This window comes from Benincasa hispida, chromosome 10 (assembly GCF_009727055.1).
Source record: "Benincasa hispida cultivar B227 chromosome 10, ASM972705v1, whole genome shotgun sequence".
Taxonomy (NCBI): Eukaryota; Viridiplantae; Streptophyta; class Magnoliopsida; order Cucurbitales; family Cucurbitaceae; genus Benincasa; species Benincasa hispida.
This window is the reverse complement of record NC_052358.1, coordinates 46,430,248-46,449,577: the sequence shown is the minus strand read 5'-3', so window position 1 is coordinate 46,449,577 and position 19,330 is coordinate 46,430,248. Positions and strand designations below refer to the sequence as shown.

The 19,330-nt window shown below is 34.9% G+C and overlaps 2 protein-coding genes across 5 annotated transcripts; one reads left to right on the top strand and one right to left on the bottom strand.

Moving 5' to 3' along the window:
* Positions 1-1,366: 1,366 nt before the first annotated feature.
* LOC120088539 (peptidyl-prolyl cis-trans isomerase CYP21-1) lies at positions 1,367-7,635 on the top strand. Of its 4 annotated transcripts, none has more exons than XR_005484955.1 (10): positions 1,367-1,704; positions 2,817-2,895; positions 3,790-3,837; positions 4,357-4,380; positions 4,461-4,643; positions 4,763-4,838; positions 5,058-5,222; positions 5,872-5,954; positions 6,080-6,190; positions 7,111-7,635. XR_005484955.1 is itself a non-coding variant. In XM_039045926.1 (7 exons), exons 1-7 carry the CDS (start codon positions 1,606-1,608, stop codon positions 5,218-5,220), a joined length of 672 nt encoding a protein of 223 aa, XP_038901854.1. In that variant the 5' UTR covers positions 1,368-1,605; the 3' UTR covers positions 5,221-5,538. The 4 variants fall into 4 exon arrangements, 1 of the variants encoding a protein (XP_038901854.1); XR_005484954.1 differs by having other exon boundaries at positions 5,872-5,994; positions 7,335-7,635; XR_005484953.1 differs by having other exon boundaries at positions 5,872-5,994.
* LOC120088540 (protein HIGH ARSENIC CONTENT 1, mitochondrial) lies at positions 5,885-7,242 on the bottom strand. Its single transcript, XM_039045927.1, has 6 exons — positions 7,101-7,242; positions 6,912-6,989; positions 6,502-6,575; positions 6,275-6,345; positions 6,125-6,178; positions 5,885-6,030 (listed from the first exon to the last, which is right to left on the bottom strand). Exons 1-6 carry the CDS (start codon positions 7,115-7,117, stop codon positions 5,917-5,919), a joined length of 408 nt encoding a protein of 135 aa, XP_038901855.1. The 5' UTR covers positions 7,118-7,242; the 3' UTR covers positions 5,885-5,916.
* Positions 7,636-19,330: the final 11,695 nt, after the last annotated feature.

The window sequence follows — 19,330 nt, the reverse complement described above, 5'->3', positions numbered from 1 at the left end:
CTATCTTTGAGAAATTTATTGTCAAGCCTATGCATGCATATAGTAACGTCCTAGAGGTATAATAGAAAGTTGGGTCGTTACACGTTGATTAAGGAGATCAACTTAGACTTGAATAGTTGAGCCCAAAGAGAATAGTAAAAAAGTTGAAGTACCTATGACACTTAGGGGTGATAATCAGTTCGGTTTTCTCGGTTTTGGGCTAACTAAAATCCAAACCGAACCAATTGGTTTTATAAAATAGAGAACCAAAATGATGTCCAATAAATGACAAACCCAATTATTTGGATTTTGATTGGATTGGTTCCACACATTGATTTGGTTTTCGGTTTTAGACTTAGTTGGTCATTTTCCTTATTCTTTTTTTTTTCAATTTTATTTTATTTTTGTTTTGAATTTGCCATTTTTTTTATCTCAAATTAAAATTTGGCGGCATAGGCTTTTTTGTAGATTGAAATTATATATATTTTTTTCTTTTAGATAATAATAAAGAAAATTTTTACCGATAGAAAAAATGTCAAACTATTTACAGAAATAGTAAAAAAAAATACTGATAGACTTCTATTAGCGTTTACCAGTGATAAACTTCTATCGGTTTCTATCACTGATAGATATTGATAGATTTCTATCAGCCTCTATCAAAGAAGATTAAAATTTTGCTATTTTGTGTAAATAGTTTTTCCTATTTTTCTATTTTTGAATATCCCCTAATAATAATTAGGTCTTTTCTAAATAATAAATATACACTTATACCCTAATAAGTAAAGTACTAAAAGTAAAAGTAAAAGTAATAGTACAATTCATTGTTCAACTAAGAAATGAATACTAATAGTACATTGTCCATCAAAATTTAATTGTATATCTATTATCGGTTTGGTAGTATCATAGTATGTCACTCAATACAAGACCAAGCACATTAATTTTATTTTGTAGGCTCAATTCAATTCAACTTTATATAGATCTATGTTAACAACACTAGGTTGGTAAAATTTCATGTGGGGCTCGCCCCAAATCCCTGGTTTGACTGGGAATGGGGTCAATCAGACCTTTTTAGGGTCCAAGTGTAGCTAAAGTGTCCAAGCCCAAATTTATCACTAATTTAGCCCATATTGAAAATTAACGAAATCGCCGTGGGAATTAATCGGAGAAACGGGAATGTGACCCGTTTCCCCAACAAGAATCTCCACACCCATCCCCACGGTTAAATTCCCCATTGGGACGGGGACGAAAATCTCTCCCACTCCGCTCCGACTCCAATGCCAAACTCTAAACAATGCTATCTTCTACCTTGAAATGGAGGTGATGATAATCAAATTAAAATTATACCCAAACTAAAAATACCAAATTTATAATTTATTTCACATTTATAGAGGGGAAAACAAATTAAAAGTGGAGTCGACTCAACTTCTCTCTGTCTCGCACTGCAGAGCCTCCACCGCATTGCTACTGAGTTCCCGCTCCAGCCGGCGGCTGACATTTTCATTGCATTTCCTACTTTTTCAATCAAATTACTTGAAACGGCTGAATCGAGATCCGCCATGGAGTTCCGACAATGAAGAAATTCGTGAGCTTGAAGAAGGGGGAGACAAATTGAGAGCCACGTTAAGGATGCCTCGAGGATTCTCTTTGTTGTATCAACCACGATGCCTCCTCCTCTTGATTGTCTTTCTCGTTTTCCTCGTTTTCGCGCTGTTTACTCACAATCAAGTATGTCTTCGTCCCTTTTGAGGATTCGTATTCCTGATTCTCTTTCGGATCTGATTGCCAATAGCTTTAGTTATACCTATATTCGTGTCGAATGTGTAATTATATGCCACTGTTTGTTTCTTGGAGTTTGTTACGTGGTAGATTCGTTCTGAATCATGTGATTCATGTATGGCGCTTCACTATGTCTTAGTTCCCGCTTATCTCTTTTATGCGTTTTGGTTGGTTTTATCGGTGAAATTGTGAACTGGGCTTCCATTGAGCTGCTCATTTTCCCAACCTCTGGTTTGTTCCCCTGTACGATTCGTGTCAATTTTTTCCAATCATGGAAATTTTCGTTGTCAATCCACTTGGTTAATTTCTCATCGCTAAAACTTAGATGTGGGCTTCTGGTAGTTCCAACTTTGTTGGATCGTAACGCACACATTGATCTTTAAAACATGGTATTGGTGGTTGTGTTGTGGGGATTGTCCTGCTGTTTAGGCATTTACTTAAGGCCCTACAGACATGATTTTCCTTGATTTATTTGTGCTAATTGAGTAGAACAAATTTCGCAGCTATGTTGTTATGGTGCATTTAGTGGCTCAGCGTTCTTTCATTCTGGTGGGGATCTTTTTCTCTAGTTCTTTCTTAAATCCAAATGGAAATGGTTTTTAGTTCCACTTTTCTTTTTTCTTTTTCTTTTTTTAATTATAACTAATAAATGAGCACATAAAATTCTTTCCTCTTGGTACGTTGTTCATTTTCCATCAGTTGGACTTGTGGCTTTCTGTAGAAGAGTTATTGGCATAAAGAAATTCATCCAGTATTTTGTGGTAATCAAGTTCCCCTGGAATACCATGTTTTGGTTATAGTATGCATGATTGTTAAAAACCGACGAGAGGTGGTTTCCCTATGTTGGTTTGGTTGGACATGCTAGTTTCAGGGTGATGGCAAAATAACTTTTCTGGAAATTGGGACGCATAAAATTGGAATTTGTAAGGGTTTACATGTTTGTTGTTTTATCTGACCTGTGGAATGATCATCCCTATACTTCAAAGTTCAAACAATAATATATTTGGCCTTACCATGTAGCTATTTAACTTATTTTCATGTTTTCTGTCATTAAATTCTAGAGGGAGGAGAAACTAGAAGAAGAGCCTGAAATTACCCACAGGGTTTACTTGGATGTTGATATTGAGGAACAGAGATTAGGTAAAATCTTTGTGCCTACACTTTACTTTGTTACTAGGTGTAGAATAACTGTCAAATGGTAAGGCAGGCTACTGCTATCTTTTCTTGTGAGTATAACTGCATTTGAACTTGAGCCAAGGCAACTCACATTTTATGAAGTTTTTGTTTGTGAAGGAAACATTCTGGTAGGATCCCTCCTAACAGGAATAAACTCAAGAACAATTCAATATAGAAATATATTGGAAAATGAGTAAGATAATTCCTAATCTTTCGAGAGGGCTAGACTCTCCCAAATTAGGAAATCCCACTAAATTCTCCACACTTCCCTCCAATCCCTCTCCTTCTATTTGTAACTAAAATCCCTAACAAACTTCATATCTAATTACTCATATGCCCCTTCTAATCACCCTATTAATATTTCACTAATTATCCCAATATATTCCTAATTAAGGGCCTTACACATTCAAGCTTTATTGCCTGGATTTTTAAACTCCTTAAGCGTTTGATTTCTGCCCTCCTCCAATTATTGTTTTGCATTTATAAATACTCTTTATCCCCTCCATTTTTTGGCATATTGTTACATACATGTGCACTCACACTTGTGTCAAATTCTTAAGTTACAGCTTTTACATGATGATCCAAGTACACAGATTCATTCTTTAGGCTAATCTTAAGAGGATCTTCTGTTTTGCATTTGAAGGTCATTAAATAAATTTTCTACAGCCATGAGAATCTGTCTTTTTATTTCTTCCCTTTGTTTTTTACCTTGGTCGGCGAAGCTTTGCTTGTAGGTCATTAGCTCATGGTAGTGTAAGACTCTACAGCATTCCATTTTTATTATTATGTTCTTTCATGGCCTATTTTTTCATAATTGTTTTTAACCTTTCAAGATTTTCTTCTCTTCTCCATCTCTAGGTAGAATCGTGATTGGATTATATGGCCAGGTTGTACCCAAAACTGTAGGTATGTCCTTCTACCACCGGATAATTGATTTAAATGAATGGAGACTTATGCCTGCTTTATGATCTTTGAGTTTATTGTTGAATGAACGCATGTTCATGAATTCACACATAACCTGCGAACAATGTACATGTACTATTACCCAGTATGTTAGATTTTCATTGCCTGCAATCAAACTGATTTTTGCAGTGGAATCAAAATTCTACTTCTCAGTTTTTAAGTTACATGACCAAGGTAGAGAAGGTTTTAAGTTCAACAAGCGGTAAGATTTTCAGCATGAGCCTTAAGGATGTTTACAGTTACCTTGGAAGTGGAACTGAAGAGTAGTCCTGGAAGTGTGACTAGAACATATGGTTGCTTCACCTTATTTCACTTGTCTTTTGCCGATATCCTTGGTGTATGATTGTTTATCGATTGTTCTCTATGATGGAATTCTTAAGTTTCAAGTTTGAACTTGCAATATGATTCTATTACATTATGATCACATTTTGTTTAAATTCTAACACGTGTTCTTCTCTGCAGAAAATTTTAGGGCTCTATGCACAGGTATGATGGATCTTATATTCTTCAAATTCTACCTAATTTAGTTTTCTCATTTTTCCGAATTAATTTTGCGCTAAATACAGGGGAGAAAGGTAAAACTACAAGCGGAAAAGCACTCCATTATAAAGGAACACCGTTCCATCGTATTGTATCTGGTTTCGTGATTCAAGGTGGTGATATTTTATACGGTGACGGAAAAGGATATGAATCAATCTATGGTGGTACATTTGCTGATGAGAACTTCAAAATAAAACATTCACATGCAGGTCTTGAGCCCAAAGCCTTCAAATGGCCTGTTCACTTTATTCTTAGTTTGTTGACTCAATAGTTTCATATCATCTAGTATATGGCCGCAGTTCTTAAGAATGGATGTCATGTTATACAGGCGTTGTCTCCATGGTAAACCCAGGACCTGATTCAAATGGCTCACAATTTTTCATTACCACCATTAAGTCCAGCTGGTACTATTTTCCATCCTAATACTAATTGAGGGAACATTATTTGATGATATTTAACTGTTGGAATTGAGAGTATTGAATATAACATTTTATTTTTGAAGAGTTCCTATGTTATAGACAAGGAAAGTTGAACTAATATTGTTGTTTGAGATCAAGATAGATGCTCGGTTAATTCTAAACCGGCCTTGATGATGTGAGTTGTCATATATGTATTCTTTCCAGGTTAGATGGAGAGCATGTTGTCTTTGGCAAGGTTATCCAAGGAATGGACTATGTATATGCAATTGAAGGCGGAGCAGGAACCTATAGCGGGAAACCTAGAAAGAAGGTTACCATTGCTGACAGTGGGGAGATACCCAAGAGCAAGTGGGATGAGGAAACATGAAGGTGGTTGCTATTAACAACAGAAAATTTTCGTTTATTGATTCTTTTTTCCTTATATGGGTTTCAAGTTTCTTTTGATATGCCCCTAATGTCTACTTGTATGTATAAACAATATTATAGAAGTCATGATGAACCCAAGTTACAAGAGATTTACTCTCTCAGATGTATGTAGCATTCATCAACCCAAGTTTTATGAAGCTTAAGGTTTTGTAGTCCACTGATGTTGTAGTTTGATTTTTCTCTGCAGCATACTGCTTTAATGATTAATCTACAAGACAAACGTGCAATCTAGAGAACTTACCCTGAAATTATTCCCTTTCTTTTGTTGTTTGAGGAATACACATATCTATTTTCTGGATAATTTGGAATATTGCTTAAGATATATATCTGTTGAATGCAGTTTAAGCATTCATATGCGAGCACTATCATAAACATTTAACATCATACTGGAACTGAAGGAAGAAGGAATAGGAACTTTGAAACCTTTTCTTTTGTACAGAATATGAAACCTTCAGAAATGCAGGAACTAAAATTTCCAATCTGTGGAGCAACACAGACAAACTACAAACATTATGCACTCGGTTCAAGCTTACGACTCCTTGAAATGCCCTAACTTATGGAAATAGGGAATTTATGATCTCCTTTTGTACAGGATGACGAAAATGAAGATGAGTTGGGTAGTCTATTCCCAAGACTCTCAACCTCGGAACTTGCAAGCTGTTTTGAGTTCTTCAGGTGGTTTATCACCAGCAAATCCACTGTCAACCCAAGCAGAGTAGCCTCCTCCCATGTTATTCACATGCTCGAAGCCCTGAAATTTCCCACTAAATCTCATTATTACTGATCCTTTTCTTTTGCAGGTCTAGTTAACCTTGCAAATTAGTTCTATGGATCTCAAATCTTACCACATTAAGAAGATCGACGCAAGCGCGAAGTCCTCTACCACCACTGTTGCAAGCCTGCACAGATAGGTAAAGAATTTGCAATTTGTTTCAATTTTACTCCTTGAATCTACATTGGGATATAAAAGTGCTAGGAATAGTTTTTCTTCTTACCACTACTAGATGATCTTCCTTCTTCAATATAGACATAACTTGTGCTAGAAAGTCAGGATTCTTTACTCGACCTGTTTGTTAGCAAACTGTCAGATTCTATAGGATCAAACATCTGAGAGTTGCGCTAATAGAATGCATCTAGATCAATGCCTAGCAGTGCAAAACATCCTAAAACTGTAGAGTTGAGCTCACTTTTAGAACAAAATCATACAAGTACTTATTACTACCTTCTGGAGTGAAGAACATGTAAGGAACATTCAGTGCATTCTCAACATGGCCTTTGTTATACTCTTCAACTGTCCTGCAACCAAAAATATCTCATCCGTTGTGATAGAATCCGAATATATTATAATATAAACTGTAACCAAAATACAAGATAAACCAAGTATTCAAGATACTTGGACTCTCCCGATCTTGAGATACTCTCAAGTCCTACTTCATACCAAAATATTGCTTATCCCCCCTTCTTCCCTACTTACTGTATTTATAACCAAACTTCCCTAACAAATTACTTAACTATTTACGAACATACTCTTAATATCCCTCTAATACCATTCCTATCAGTAGTTCCATTATCTTTTCTTCTCTCTTCGACAAGAGTTTACCAAAGATTATATATATACTCTGAAAAACCGACCTGACATCCAAATAGAGGTGACCCTTCTGTAAGAGATCTTTAGCAACTCGAACATCAACCGTCACGACATCTTCTGGCCTGCAGATTGGGAATGAATAAACGAGTTAAGTTCAAACTCTTTTTTGCCCAGTAAATGTGAGGTTACATCTTATGAGTCAAGGAAATGGCAACATTGTTGATAATATTAACCTCTTTTCAGCCTCCATCTTTGAAAGAGCAAAGAGATTCTTTGTTTCAGCTTTGCCAAAAAGCTCGCCCTTGTAAGGTTTGATCCATTCCTTACGAACCAAAATATTTTATAGATGATCAAGCTTGCATTTTGCAAGCTTTTTGTTGACTTTGATCATTTCAAGTTATGCTGAATTCATAATTATTGATTAGAATTCTTGAATATTTAATTAACAAATAGCCTTGTTCTTGTAGGCCTGGTGTACGCAATAGATTTTTTTTTTTTCCTCAACGGTCGGCTCTAAATCACTTACATGATTGGACTTTGCGTATTTGACTTTTTTTCTCTTTTTTTTTTTTTAAAGAAAAAAGAAGAAGAAACATAAGGTTTTTATTTATTTAGTTTGTTGGTCAACAATTCATTTTCGTTGAAGTCAAATTGTTGGGGAAAAAAGCCAAATTTGATCCTAAAAATTTTAGATGGTACAAATTTGGATCATAAACTTTCTATTTTATCAAATTCGACTCTAAACTTAAATAAATGTTTCAATTTTTACTTTTGGTTTAATGTTTGCTAATTTGTCCACAATTTAACAAGAAGTGGTGTAAAAATGTTCATAAATTCATTAATTTCAACAAAATAATGTTTTGCACAAACATAAGTTTAACATGCACAAATCAGTCATTGAATCACTTTGTTAAAATTCATGAATTTTACCCAAAAATTGTTTTTATCTCGAATGTCGTTCTCTTTAAAATTTTGTCAATTTTGTGTCGTAAAATAGATGTCCTATAATTCATTAAACAAATTAAGGATATTTGGAGTGAAATTTTATTAGAGAACTAAAATTGCAACATTTTTTAAAGTTTAGGGTTAATAGCAATATGGGTTTAAATTTCAGGTGCAATTCAGTGAAATTGAAAAGTTGGGGCTAAATTGATACAATTTGATAAGTTTAAAGTCAACATTGCTTTCTTTCCTAAATTATAGGACGTGCTCATGAGTTTTAAAATTTAATTATATCTCTAAAACTTTTTTTTGTTAAAAGGAAAAAAAAAAACTTTATCTAAAAATTTAAATTTTTTCAAGGCTACCATTCCGCCATTTTTTCCCATTAAAATGAAAGACAAAAATATGATTTAGTTGTGACTTGTAAAATGGAGTAGATTTTAATTTTGCCCAAAATTTTATGCCATTATCACAAAATTTTCTTAATCCTTCAAAATTTGAAATTGTTTTCAACAATCATTTTAGTAGCTTTCCAAATGAAGATGGAAACATGATGAGGTGTTCAGTTATTGAAATGAAAGTTACTTGGTGGTGAGTAAAAAAGCTGAAGGTTTCTAATCAAAATTGAAATGGTCTTTGATTAGGGGAGGAAAACAAAACTTTGGATTGGTTTCGATGCTCCTAATTTTTTTAAAGTTCTATTTTTAGTATTGAACCTTGAAATTGTGTAAAAAAAAAAAAAAAAAACCAAAAAGTGCTCTAAGAGATTTTTTTCATTAAAAAGATGAATAAAGAATAACACGGTATATGATGTATAAACATTGGAAGGATACATGACACCACCAATATCATGTGTAAGAATTAATTTTGTGAATGATGTCTCGTCAATGATGTTGATGATATTTTTTTTAGTTGAAATAAATGGTAACAATTTTTATCTCCTATACAATTGATATTGAATAGTAAATGATATTAGGTATGTTCCAATTTTTACAACTCAAATGCATTAACTTTTATCCTTTGTTTTATGGGGAAAAAAACCTTTTCAATAATATTATTTAAAATAATTTCAAAGGTAAAGAGCTTAAAAGGGAATAGGAATAATTTAAACCTAATTAAGGGATTCAAACAACGAACCCTAAGCTTGGGAATATTTAATGTTGACGTGTGGATCACACATGTGTTCATCAGGTCTTTCATAGGCTTGACCTCCAACCTACTTCTCTTGGTCTAGTCTGGCTTTTTTAGCCAATCTGCATGAAAGAACCTCGCGTCGGTATAATGTCGAGCCTATCACACTCCTAGAGATGTCCATTTTTCCTACGAGGACTCATCTCTAATGGGGTGAGGATTCCCTATTTAGGTGGGGAGTGAGAGAAAAAATCTCCGTAAGCTAAATGGAAATGGAAACGGGGAAAATATTCTCATGCCCGTTAGCCTCTTTTTTAATTTATTATAATAACTTAGTGATGTTTTATGATTATTATTATATAAATATTATATTTAAATTTCAAATTTTATTGCTTAGTAGTCAGGATAATGAATATGTTTGAATTGAACATTTAAATTTAGATTATACATATGAATAATTTGATAGACAATTTGTCACACCCCAGATTACCCTCTTAATTTAAAAGAGGATATGACCGTGGTAGTTGCTAGTCCTGCTGCCAGCACCCACCACCTTAACCCTCTAATCTAAATGCCAACCTGTTAAACATTAATAAGGTATGTATATGGTATGTCTCTTTAAGGTTCTACAAAATATTATATAAACACATGCATACAGCCATGATATAAAATCTAAGGGGGAGAAACATTCACAGATGGGACCAAACATCTTTAACAAAGCCCTAGTCCCTCTCAAAACATGTGTACATAAATAGATCATCAACCTAAATCTTTTTAATAAGCCGAGTCTCTCAGTGGCAAGTAGCAGCAGGATCAACCCTGAGGAATCTGACCACTACCTGAGAAGGGAAAACACAGAAATTCTGTGAGCTAAAAGCTCAGTGAGCGACTATAGAATCGTATAACATCATGCATAACATCACCATAAACATGTAAATATACTAATGAGTATCTCAAGCAATTGTCTCTAAATGTAGATTTAAACCATTCTTAGACATCATCAAACATCATTATTCCCTAGTTGAGAACGAGCCTAAACGCTCTAGCTCCCAACGTTTAATACCGGCCAAGAGACTCATACTTCGATCTCTCATTCAAAACTGCCTACGTGCACGTGGCCATACTAAGTACTGTCATACCTTAGGTACTTCCGCTCAGATACCTTCTCAAACTTGTCTTCAGTATCAAGCTACTAAGATACCTTCTCAAATGTTCTTCGGTATCAAATTGGTCAGGTACCTTCTCAAATGTTCTTCGGTATCAGGGTATTTTGTAGCATCAAATTAAGTTCTATTGCCTACTATCTACACAAGAACTTATTCTCTCATAGCCTTCCTCTAGGAAGTATATTTTAACATTAGAAACTTAACTCTTGTAATGACCACATGACATACCTTGGCCTGTGTTACACATATACAAGCCGGGAAACATGCGTTAAGTTATTCTCCAACCATTTATTGCTTGAGGGAGTATAAATTCATCATTAATATCATTGTAACTTACTTGATCTTATATGCATAAGTATTGGAGACATTAATTCACTTAGTCACTCACTGCTCGTCAGGGCTTTTAACGGTTTATACGCCTCTCTTAGCTCTTTTTGGCCTGAAAGGACATAACTCCCGGTTAAACTACTTAGAATTCTTAATACAATGCCTCAAATAGTTCATTTACTAAAGAAACTTTCATCAACAAAGACAGGTTTACTAGCGAGATCCTCCTCATGAGCGAGATCAGCGAGATCCTCATGAACGAGATCAGCGAGATCCTTACGAGCGAGATCAAGCTTTTCCTGGCAACTTTTATCTTAGCAATACTCACCTTACCAGTGATACTCAGCCCAATTTCTAACGAGATTTCCTTCTAGAGCGAGATCCTCATCACAAAATCAGCGAGATTTCCTTCATAAGCAAGATCCTCATTCCCATATCTCGCTATAACTCTCCACGGTGAGCTGTTTGCTTGTTCTTTCCAAGCAGTTGTCTGCTTATGCACCGTTTCCCTGTTACAACTTCAAAAATTCATAACTCAAAATCCAAAGCTCTTTTCAAGAAACTTCCTTCTACAAACTTATTTAGGCCACTTTCTTACCTTAACATTTCAGCTAAAAATTCCTTATAGTTTGGCTTGGAGCTTCCAATCTTCACCTCGGGCCCTGGTTAATCCGAGGTTCTGCCTCTTCTGAAATTCTCCATTTTTGTTCTTCTCCTCTTACAATCCTTCTCTGACAGGACAAATTTGAAAACTAGATTCTTTCAGCTTTCAAATGGTACCGATTTCATTAAATTTGCTTTTGTCAATTGTCGAAACCATGCTTTTGAAGTTTCACTTCCCTTTTAATCTTTCTGCCGCTTCCCAGTTCAAGGAGTAGATTGCCACGTCACCCCACACTTAGTGCCTCCAGCCAAACTAATGAATGAGTTTCTCCATTTAATATATTTTCCTTCCCTTCCTTCATAATCCCTATAAATAAACATGAATTTCTACTTAATAAATATGTAATATAAAATTCCTTTGGCTAAACATGCTTATCTAGGGAACCTAGAGTTCGGGGTTTACACAATTGTTTCCTTCTAATAAAAAAATTGAGTAATTTCTCTTTAAATTCAAATTGTCAATGTAGGACAATCATATAAAAAAAAAGATTAATTAGAATTTTAACTATTTAATTTTTTTTTTCCATAATAGCGGTTTAGTTTAATTGATTTGTTTTTTTAAGAAAAACAAACGGGAAATATTTTCCAAGGAGAATTCAATCCCTACAAATTTTCTATGGGGAATCTCACAAGCCCCGCCTCCATGAACATCTCTATATGCTTTGATGCCTAGACAGTGTATTGTTTAGCTAAGCACACAAAGTAAGGCAAGTGCTCTCCTTTAAACATTACTTAGTTAGTGCTTTTTTTTTTTTTTTTTTTTTTTTACATTAGTTACTCTTCCCCTCCAGATCGTTGAAATGAACTATTTATAATGTCCTTATTCTAACTATCGCTTATGGTTACGTGTAATTCTAGATAGATTAGCTTGATTGGTTGGCCCAAAATCCAAAGCTCTATCTTTTCCTTTCTAGAATGTGTGTATCCCCAAGTTGTCTCAGGTTTTTTTTTGGGTTTCGGTTTGTCCATGGACTTTAGGCCTGGCTAGGGGCACCTATCAACATTTATCATAAATGTATAATTTTAAATATTTTGCATGCGTAGTTGTCGAACATTAACATGTCTTGTGAACATCAAGTTGGAATTGTCTTCTTTGTAATATTCCTACATGCCACATCTCCATATATTATCAAGACAACAAATAAGCACTAAATAATTCACAATTATGCTACATACGTTTTGATTTCTTCATAATTGAGATTTATTAGCTCTTTTATTTGCAATAAAAGTTTGCAATAATAATTCACTTTTTTTTTTATAATAATTTTTTGAAAAAAAAATACTTTTTTGGTCTCTAAGTTTTGGGTCTAATTTCTATTTAGTCCATAGATTTCAAAATGTTACATATTTAATACTTAAGTTTTGAGGTTAGTTTTATTTTAGTCTCTAGGTTTCAAAATGCTACAGTTTTGCTCTTGACATTTGAATTTTGTTTCAATTTGGTCCCTATGTCTCGAGATTTACACTTTTAGCCTCAAATTTTCACTAAATATTCACTTTTTCTCTTTTGGAGTTAATTTATGTATTAAATTAAAAATCGTTAAAAGAATTTTGAGATTTAATAAATAAATAAATAAAATGAGGACTTTTTTTAGTAATTCATCAAATGAAAGTCTATACAAGGATAAAGATTGTCAAAGTTATGTAAATTTAAGTTAATTCCAATTTGATGAAAGTAGAAGTTTAAAATAAAAATGAACAAACTTTCCTAAGGTAAAATTTATTTCTTTCCTTGTCTTTACTAATGACAAGTACTTTAGAAAAAGTAGATGTTTTTTTTTTTTGGAGAAAAATATATCTCAATTAAACTATACGACCACATTACCCTAGTGAGAATGTAATAAATCAATGATAATGTGAAAAGTAGATCCTATTTGATTATCTTAGGTGTTATTTACTTGTGTTATGTATCCGTATTGACATATGGGGCTCACCTCCAAATATATAATAAAAAATGCAAACTTATTAACAAAAGGGACGTACTCAATCTAATTACGTCTGAGAATTACATTGTATCGTTACTGTCACTGTTACGGTTACCATTATTGTCATTGTTTTAGAGGAAAAATTATGAATTTAAAAACCTTTACTGTTACAATGACTCTTACTATTTGACCCTTAGAGGCAACGGTAACGATAAAGGTAAAAATACATGTGACAAATTTCATAACTCTAAGTAAAAGTGATAAAAATATCCAATACATTTGTGATTCAGGCTCATTACACTAATTTTAATTACGATTTGGTAAATGTAGCCAAATAGTATAAGGTTAGATTATAAGTTTAACTCTATGAAAGAGCTATTAAGTTCCGTAGCAGAAGTGGGGATCGGTCCAATTCTCAATTATTCTAGAGAATACAGATTTTACAGAAATCATACAGAAAAATATGCATTCATTCATAAATTTATAGCATGTGTTAGAATAGGAAAGAGGGAAAAATAAATCCACACCTTTGAAGATCATAAATCTTCACGAATCCTCTTCTCCATGATCCGATCACGAACTAAATACGATCAATCTCCAAATTGCCACCACCACGAAAATTTCCTTTGTACTCTCTAGGATGAGAATCCAATGAGTTGTGTGAGCTCTTGGAGTTTTGAAAAAGAGTGAGAGTGAGAGGAATTGAGAGAAGAGAATGGTTTTTTGGAGTTTTTCTATGTTCTTTCTTTTCACAGAGAACACACTGTTTTTCTTCCAAAAAATTTGTGAAGAAGAAGCAAATCCCATAATCACCACATTCACACACTAGTGAGTTGAGAGAGATTAGGAGAGAGAAGTTATTTTCTTCCCTAAATTTCAAAAAAAATTAAAATTAATTAATTAATTAGTTTTAATATATATATATCATACATAACATATAACCTATGGTTTAATATTGTATCATATACAATATATCCTATAGTTTTAATTCTCTCGTCAATGGTATTTAATATAAATCCCATTGTATTAAATTCAATTATATGAATCTAATTCATATAATTAATATTTGAATCATATTCAAATATTTGTTTTCTCTCAAATAAACTTTATATTATAATGTATCAAATACATTATAGTAATTATATCATATATAATTAAATTAAATTAATTATATCACATATAATTAATTCCCTCAATCAATTTGAACGATTCAAACTAATCCAAAATTGATTCTCACTAAATCCCTGTTGCACTACAGAGAGAACTTCATGAATCTGTAGCTTGAAGCTCCAATGGTATTTGAATAATTAATTAAATTGCTTTAATTAAATTTATTCAACATCCATTAACTAGCGAACATTCCACTAAAGACCGACAACTACATTATTCACACTACAGATATATTTCTGTATCCATTGGATATAACCAGTAAACAGTGCGATGACTCTTCACAAATTGCTCGTAAGTACAACTAGAACAAAACTACTGTTTTACCCCTGTAGTTACATCTAACTCCTTAAGTATCACTTGTCGGGATTGATGCCCTAAAGTCTCGTGTCCTGTAGTTTGTAAAAAGTATATATGAACACCTATGATTGTTAATATATGATATTTACTTCACATCTTGTTGTTTTGCTCATTTACGTGTTTTATTTGCTTTACCACAAACCAATAAACATAAAATCCCTGGTTATCTGTATGTGACTTAAGCATGTATGCGGTGTCATACAAGTGGATCATGTCTTGAGTAATAACCAAAATGATCTGTAGTATATGGATATAGGAAGGAAACCTTATCCTGGTAATGCTACGGACGTGGCCCGTTTTGTGGAATGGTCACAAGTGTTATGACTTGCCACAGATGATCTGATCCTGATCATTCTTGTTGGGGACATGCGAGCGGGGGCGTCCTATACAAAGAGTTTGTATAAGACCTGATCACGAAGTGTTAATGTCTCGTTATATAATACCGCTCATGATAGACACTTCACTTCACTAAGATGATCATAGGTAACATGACCTCAATCTTGAGTGAGTTGGGAACTCCAGCTATTGAGGGCAGTCCTTTGATTTGTATGGGTGCGAGTGGCCAAGTTGTCGATTCAAACCTACCATTTTGGGGATACATATGATTTGGGAGCTGGGAACTCAACTACACAAGATGAAATTCACTCCTTCCCCGAGGCAGGGATAAGTAGATAGATGGCTCCCTTAAGGGTTGATTCTAGGGCTTGAACGATGTGGCACCACACACCTTCTCTTGGCTCGAGAGGTGTTCACACATAGTTGGACTATGTTGTATTTTTCATTAGAGGAATCAGTGGTACTTAAGGAGTGAGATGTAACTATAGGGGCAAAACGGTAAATTGGCCTAGTTGTACTTACGAGCATCTGTAAGGCTGTACTCATGATGGTTATATCTGATGGACACAGAAATATATCTGTGGTAAGAAGAGTTCAGCTGTTGGTCTTTAGTGGAATCACTGACAGTTAACGGATGGTGGATCTCGTGGCTAAAGAGTTTAGTCAGCTATTCACGTACTGTTGGAGCTTCGAGCCACAAGTTCATTAGGTCCACTAGGTAGCTTTGGATAAAAGTCGAAACAAGATTATGGGTTAATTTGAAATGTTCAAAATTGACAAGAGAAAAGTTTGATTATATATAATATGATTGGACTGATTAATTATATTATGTATAATTAGCAAATGTATGAGATACATTATTTGAGAAATTGATATAAATATGATTTATATCAAGTAGAGGGAGAAATATACTATAGTAAATATGTGATATCAAATATAGGATATAAATATTATATGATAATATTTATTAATTAATTGATGGATTAATTATATGATAACTAATCATTTTTTCCACATTCGGACGTGGGTAGTGGGCAACGTCGGTTATGGTAACTGATGGGTTTAAAATGAAAAATATTTTCATTTTTGAATCGTGCAATCGATAATCTGTCAATCACCCAAATAGAATTCGTGAAGCACGTGTTGGTGATTCAAAATGATCGCTTGAGAGCCTATGCGATAGCGTTCTCGCATCTAAACGATCGTATACCTTGCGCCTAAACGATCGGACACTGTGCCTAGATGTATCAGATAGCTTCTCTAAACGATCATATAGTGTGCCGATTTAGCTAAACAATCGTATACCATTTTCTAAACAATCGTTCAACAATCCTAACACGATCGTATAACTCCTCTATGCGATAAGTAGTTCTGCTATACGATAGCATCGGTTTTCTCTCCCCACTTGCTTATCGCCTACACGACTCGTTGTCCTCCGTCCCTTACCAAATTCACCAAAGGCCACCTTTTGGGTTTTCACTCCGAGAATACTCGGGGCTCATTAGTGGTGGTGTCGTCCCCGTTGTGGCATTCGTGTTCGCATTGATCGTGCTGTTGCAGTCGACGTTTCCGCTGGGCGTTGGTAGATCGGTGGAGTTTTCTACTACTGTGGGTTCACATAAACGAAAATCGTCTTCCTCTGGTATGAACCCCTTTCTCTGTATTTTATCGTTTTCTGAGCATGCTATTGATAAGTTTATTATGCATAATTGTTAGTATTGAATGTATATCGTTTATATTCCGGTCACTGTGAAATTGGAGCGTTCTAAGCCCACTCATGGAACTCTCGTTTTGAGATCCTTCACCACTGATCCCTCTAATGAACAATAAGTCATAGTCTAACTATGATTAAACTCCTCTTGAGCCAAGAGAGGGTGTAGTGTTATATTCAAGCCTCAGAATCAGCCTTAAGGGAGAAATTTATCTACTTTCCCCAACATCATGGAAAGAGTGAATTCGATCTTATATAGCTATGTTCCTAGCTCCCCAATTAGACGAATCCCAAAATAGTAGGCTTATTGAGTTGACGATCTGGCCACTCTCACCCATACAAATCAAAGGACCACCTTCATAGGTATGAGTTTACAATTCACTCAAGATTCAAGTCATATCACCTATGGTCATCCTGGTGAAATGTAAATCTCAATTATGAACAATGCTATATAATAAAACTAGTCATTCGTGATCTAGTCTTATACGAACTCCTTTGTATAGAATACCCCCGCTCACATGTATCCACATGAATATCAAGATCGGATCATTTGTAGTACTTTACAACAATTGTAACACCTATAAAACGAATAGTATTCGTAGTGTCACTAGGATAAGGTATTCAACCTTATCCATCTACTACAGACCATTTAGGTTATCACTTAAACATGATCCACCTATATGTCTCTACATACATGTTTAAGCTACATATGATAACCTTGGATGTTAGTTTATTAGTTTGTGGGTTTAATGCTACTAAATGTCAAATAAAACATTTCATATTTTATTAAATAAATAAAATATTTGTACAATACAATTACAAACTACAGGACCTTACGAGATTTAAGGCATCAACCCCAACATTTACATTCAAACAAATAGATATGCATCAAACTACTAAATTACCGGCATGCTTAAAGATAAATAAACAAGAGAACGAGAGAATGTACCAGTTGAAGACTTTCTTTTCGACAAACCCTGCTCTCTCCACGAACGAACTCATTGCGCTCTCGTTAGAACAACAAGCTTTCGTTCAGCAACACCCCGGTCGTCTACCATGAACGACTTCACTCAAACAGTAGAAAGATGGGGACAATATCATCACCTGGAACCCTTAGTATTCTCGGAGTGAGAATCCAAAGAGTGGGCTCTGTTCGGATTTGGTAGAGGTAAGGAGGAAGATAAATCGTATACAACGATCAAACAAGTGGGAGAAAAAGCAACGTCTATCGTATAAACAAGGTGTTTGATCGTTTAGGCAAAATACACGATCGTATAGGAAAAGCTAGACGATCGTCTATATGATTGTTTAGTAAAGCTCGGGTATTAAGCGATCGTTTAGGTAAATGTAGGCGATCGTTTAGAAGAAGCGTGCATGGGTGAGCGATCGTCTAGTAAAAGATGCGCGATCGTATAGGCTCTCAAGTTACTAAGCAATAGGATGTTAATATTGGGGTTGATGCCCTAAAGTCTCATGTTCTGTAGTTTGTAAACAGTTTGTACGAACACTTGTGTTGTTAATATATGATATTTACTTTACATCTTATATTTTTCTCGGTTAATTGTTTTATTTGCTTTACCACAATCCAATAATTATAAAATCTCTGGTTATCTGTATGTGACTCAAGCATGTATGTGGTGACATACAAGTGGATCATGTCTTGAGTGATAACCAAAATGGTATGTAGTATTTGGATAAAGGAGGGAAACCTTATCCTGGTAACGCTACGGACACGACCCGCTTTGTGGAATGGTCACAAGTGTTGTGACTTGTCATAGATGATTTGATCTCGATCATTCGTGTTGGGGACATGCGAACGGGGGCGTCCTATATAAAAAGTTTGTATAAAACCTGACCACGAAGTGTTAATGTCTCGTTATATAACACCGTTCATGATAGAGACTTCCTTGTGGTGACATACAAGTGGATCATGTCTTGAGTGATAACCAAAATGATATGTAGTATATGGATAAAGGAGGGAAACCTTATCCTGGTAACGCTACAGACACGGCCCGCTTTGTGGAATGGTCAAGTGTTGTGACTTGTCACAGATGATTTGATCCCGATCATTCGTGTTGGGGACATGCGAGCGGGGGCGTCCTATATAAAAAGTTTGTATAAAACCTGACCACGAAGTGTTAATGTCTCATTATATAACACCGTTCATGACAGAGACTTCACTTCACTAGGATGACCATAGGTAACATGACCTTAATCCTGAGTGAGTTGGGAACTCCTGCCATTGAGGGCAGTCCTTTGATTTGTATGGGTGCGAGTGGCCAAGTCGTCGATTCAAACCTACCATTTTGGGGATTCGTCTGATTTGGAAGCTGGGAACTCAGCTACACAAGATGGAATTCACTCCTTCCCCGAGGCCAGGGTAAGTAGATAGATGGCTCCCTTAAGGGCTGATTCCGGGGCTTGAACAATATGGCGCCACACACCTTCTCTTGGCTCGATAGGTGTTCACACATAGTTGGATTATGTTGTATTGTTCATTAGAGGAATAAGTGGTACTTAAGGAGTGAGATGTAACTATAGGGGCATAACGGTAAATTGGCCCAGCTGTACTTACGAGCATCTGTGAAGGGTCATCATACTCATGATTGGTTATATTCGATGGATACAGAAATATATCTGTGGTAAGAAGAGTTCAGTTGTTGGTCTTTAGTGGAATCACTAACAGTTAACGGATGGTGGATCTCGTGGCTAAAGAGTTTAGTCAGCTATTCACG

Excerpts from the sequence above, each read along its gene's own strand:
- LOC120088539 (XM_039045926.1), top strand. The coding sequence starts at position 1,606 with ATGCCTCGAGGATTCTCTTTGTTGTATCAACCACGATGCCTCCTCCTC. Across the intron at positions 1,705-2,816 it reads CGCTGTTTACTCACAATCAA|AGGGAGGAGAAACTAGAAGA; the intron begins GTATGTCTTCGT and ends ATTAAATTCTAG. Across the intron at positions 2,896-3,789 it reads TATTGAGGAACAGAGATTAG|GTAGAATCGTGATTGGATTA; the intron begins GTAAAATCTTTG and ends CTCCATCTCTAG.
- LOC120088540 (XM_039045927.1), bottom strand. Across the intron at positions 6,576-6,911 it reads CACCTCTATTTGGATGTCAG|GACAGTTGAAGAGTATAACA; the intron begins GTCGGTTTTTCA and ends TTTTGGTTGCAG. Across the intron at positions 6,031-6,124 it reads GCGTCGATCTTCTTAATGTG|GGCTTCGAGCATGTGAATAA; the intron begins GTAAGATTTGAG and ends GGGAAATTTCAG.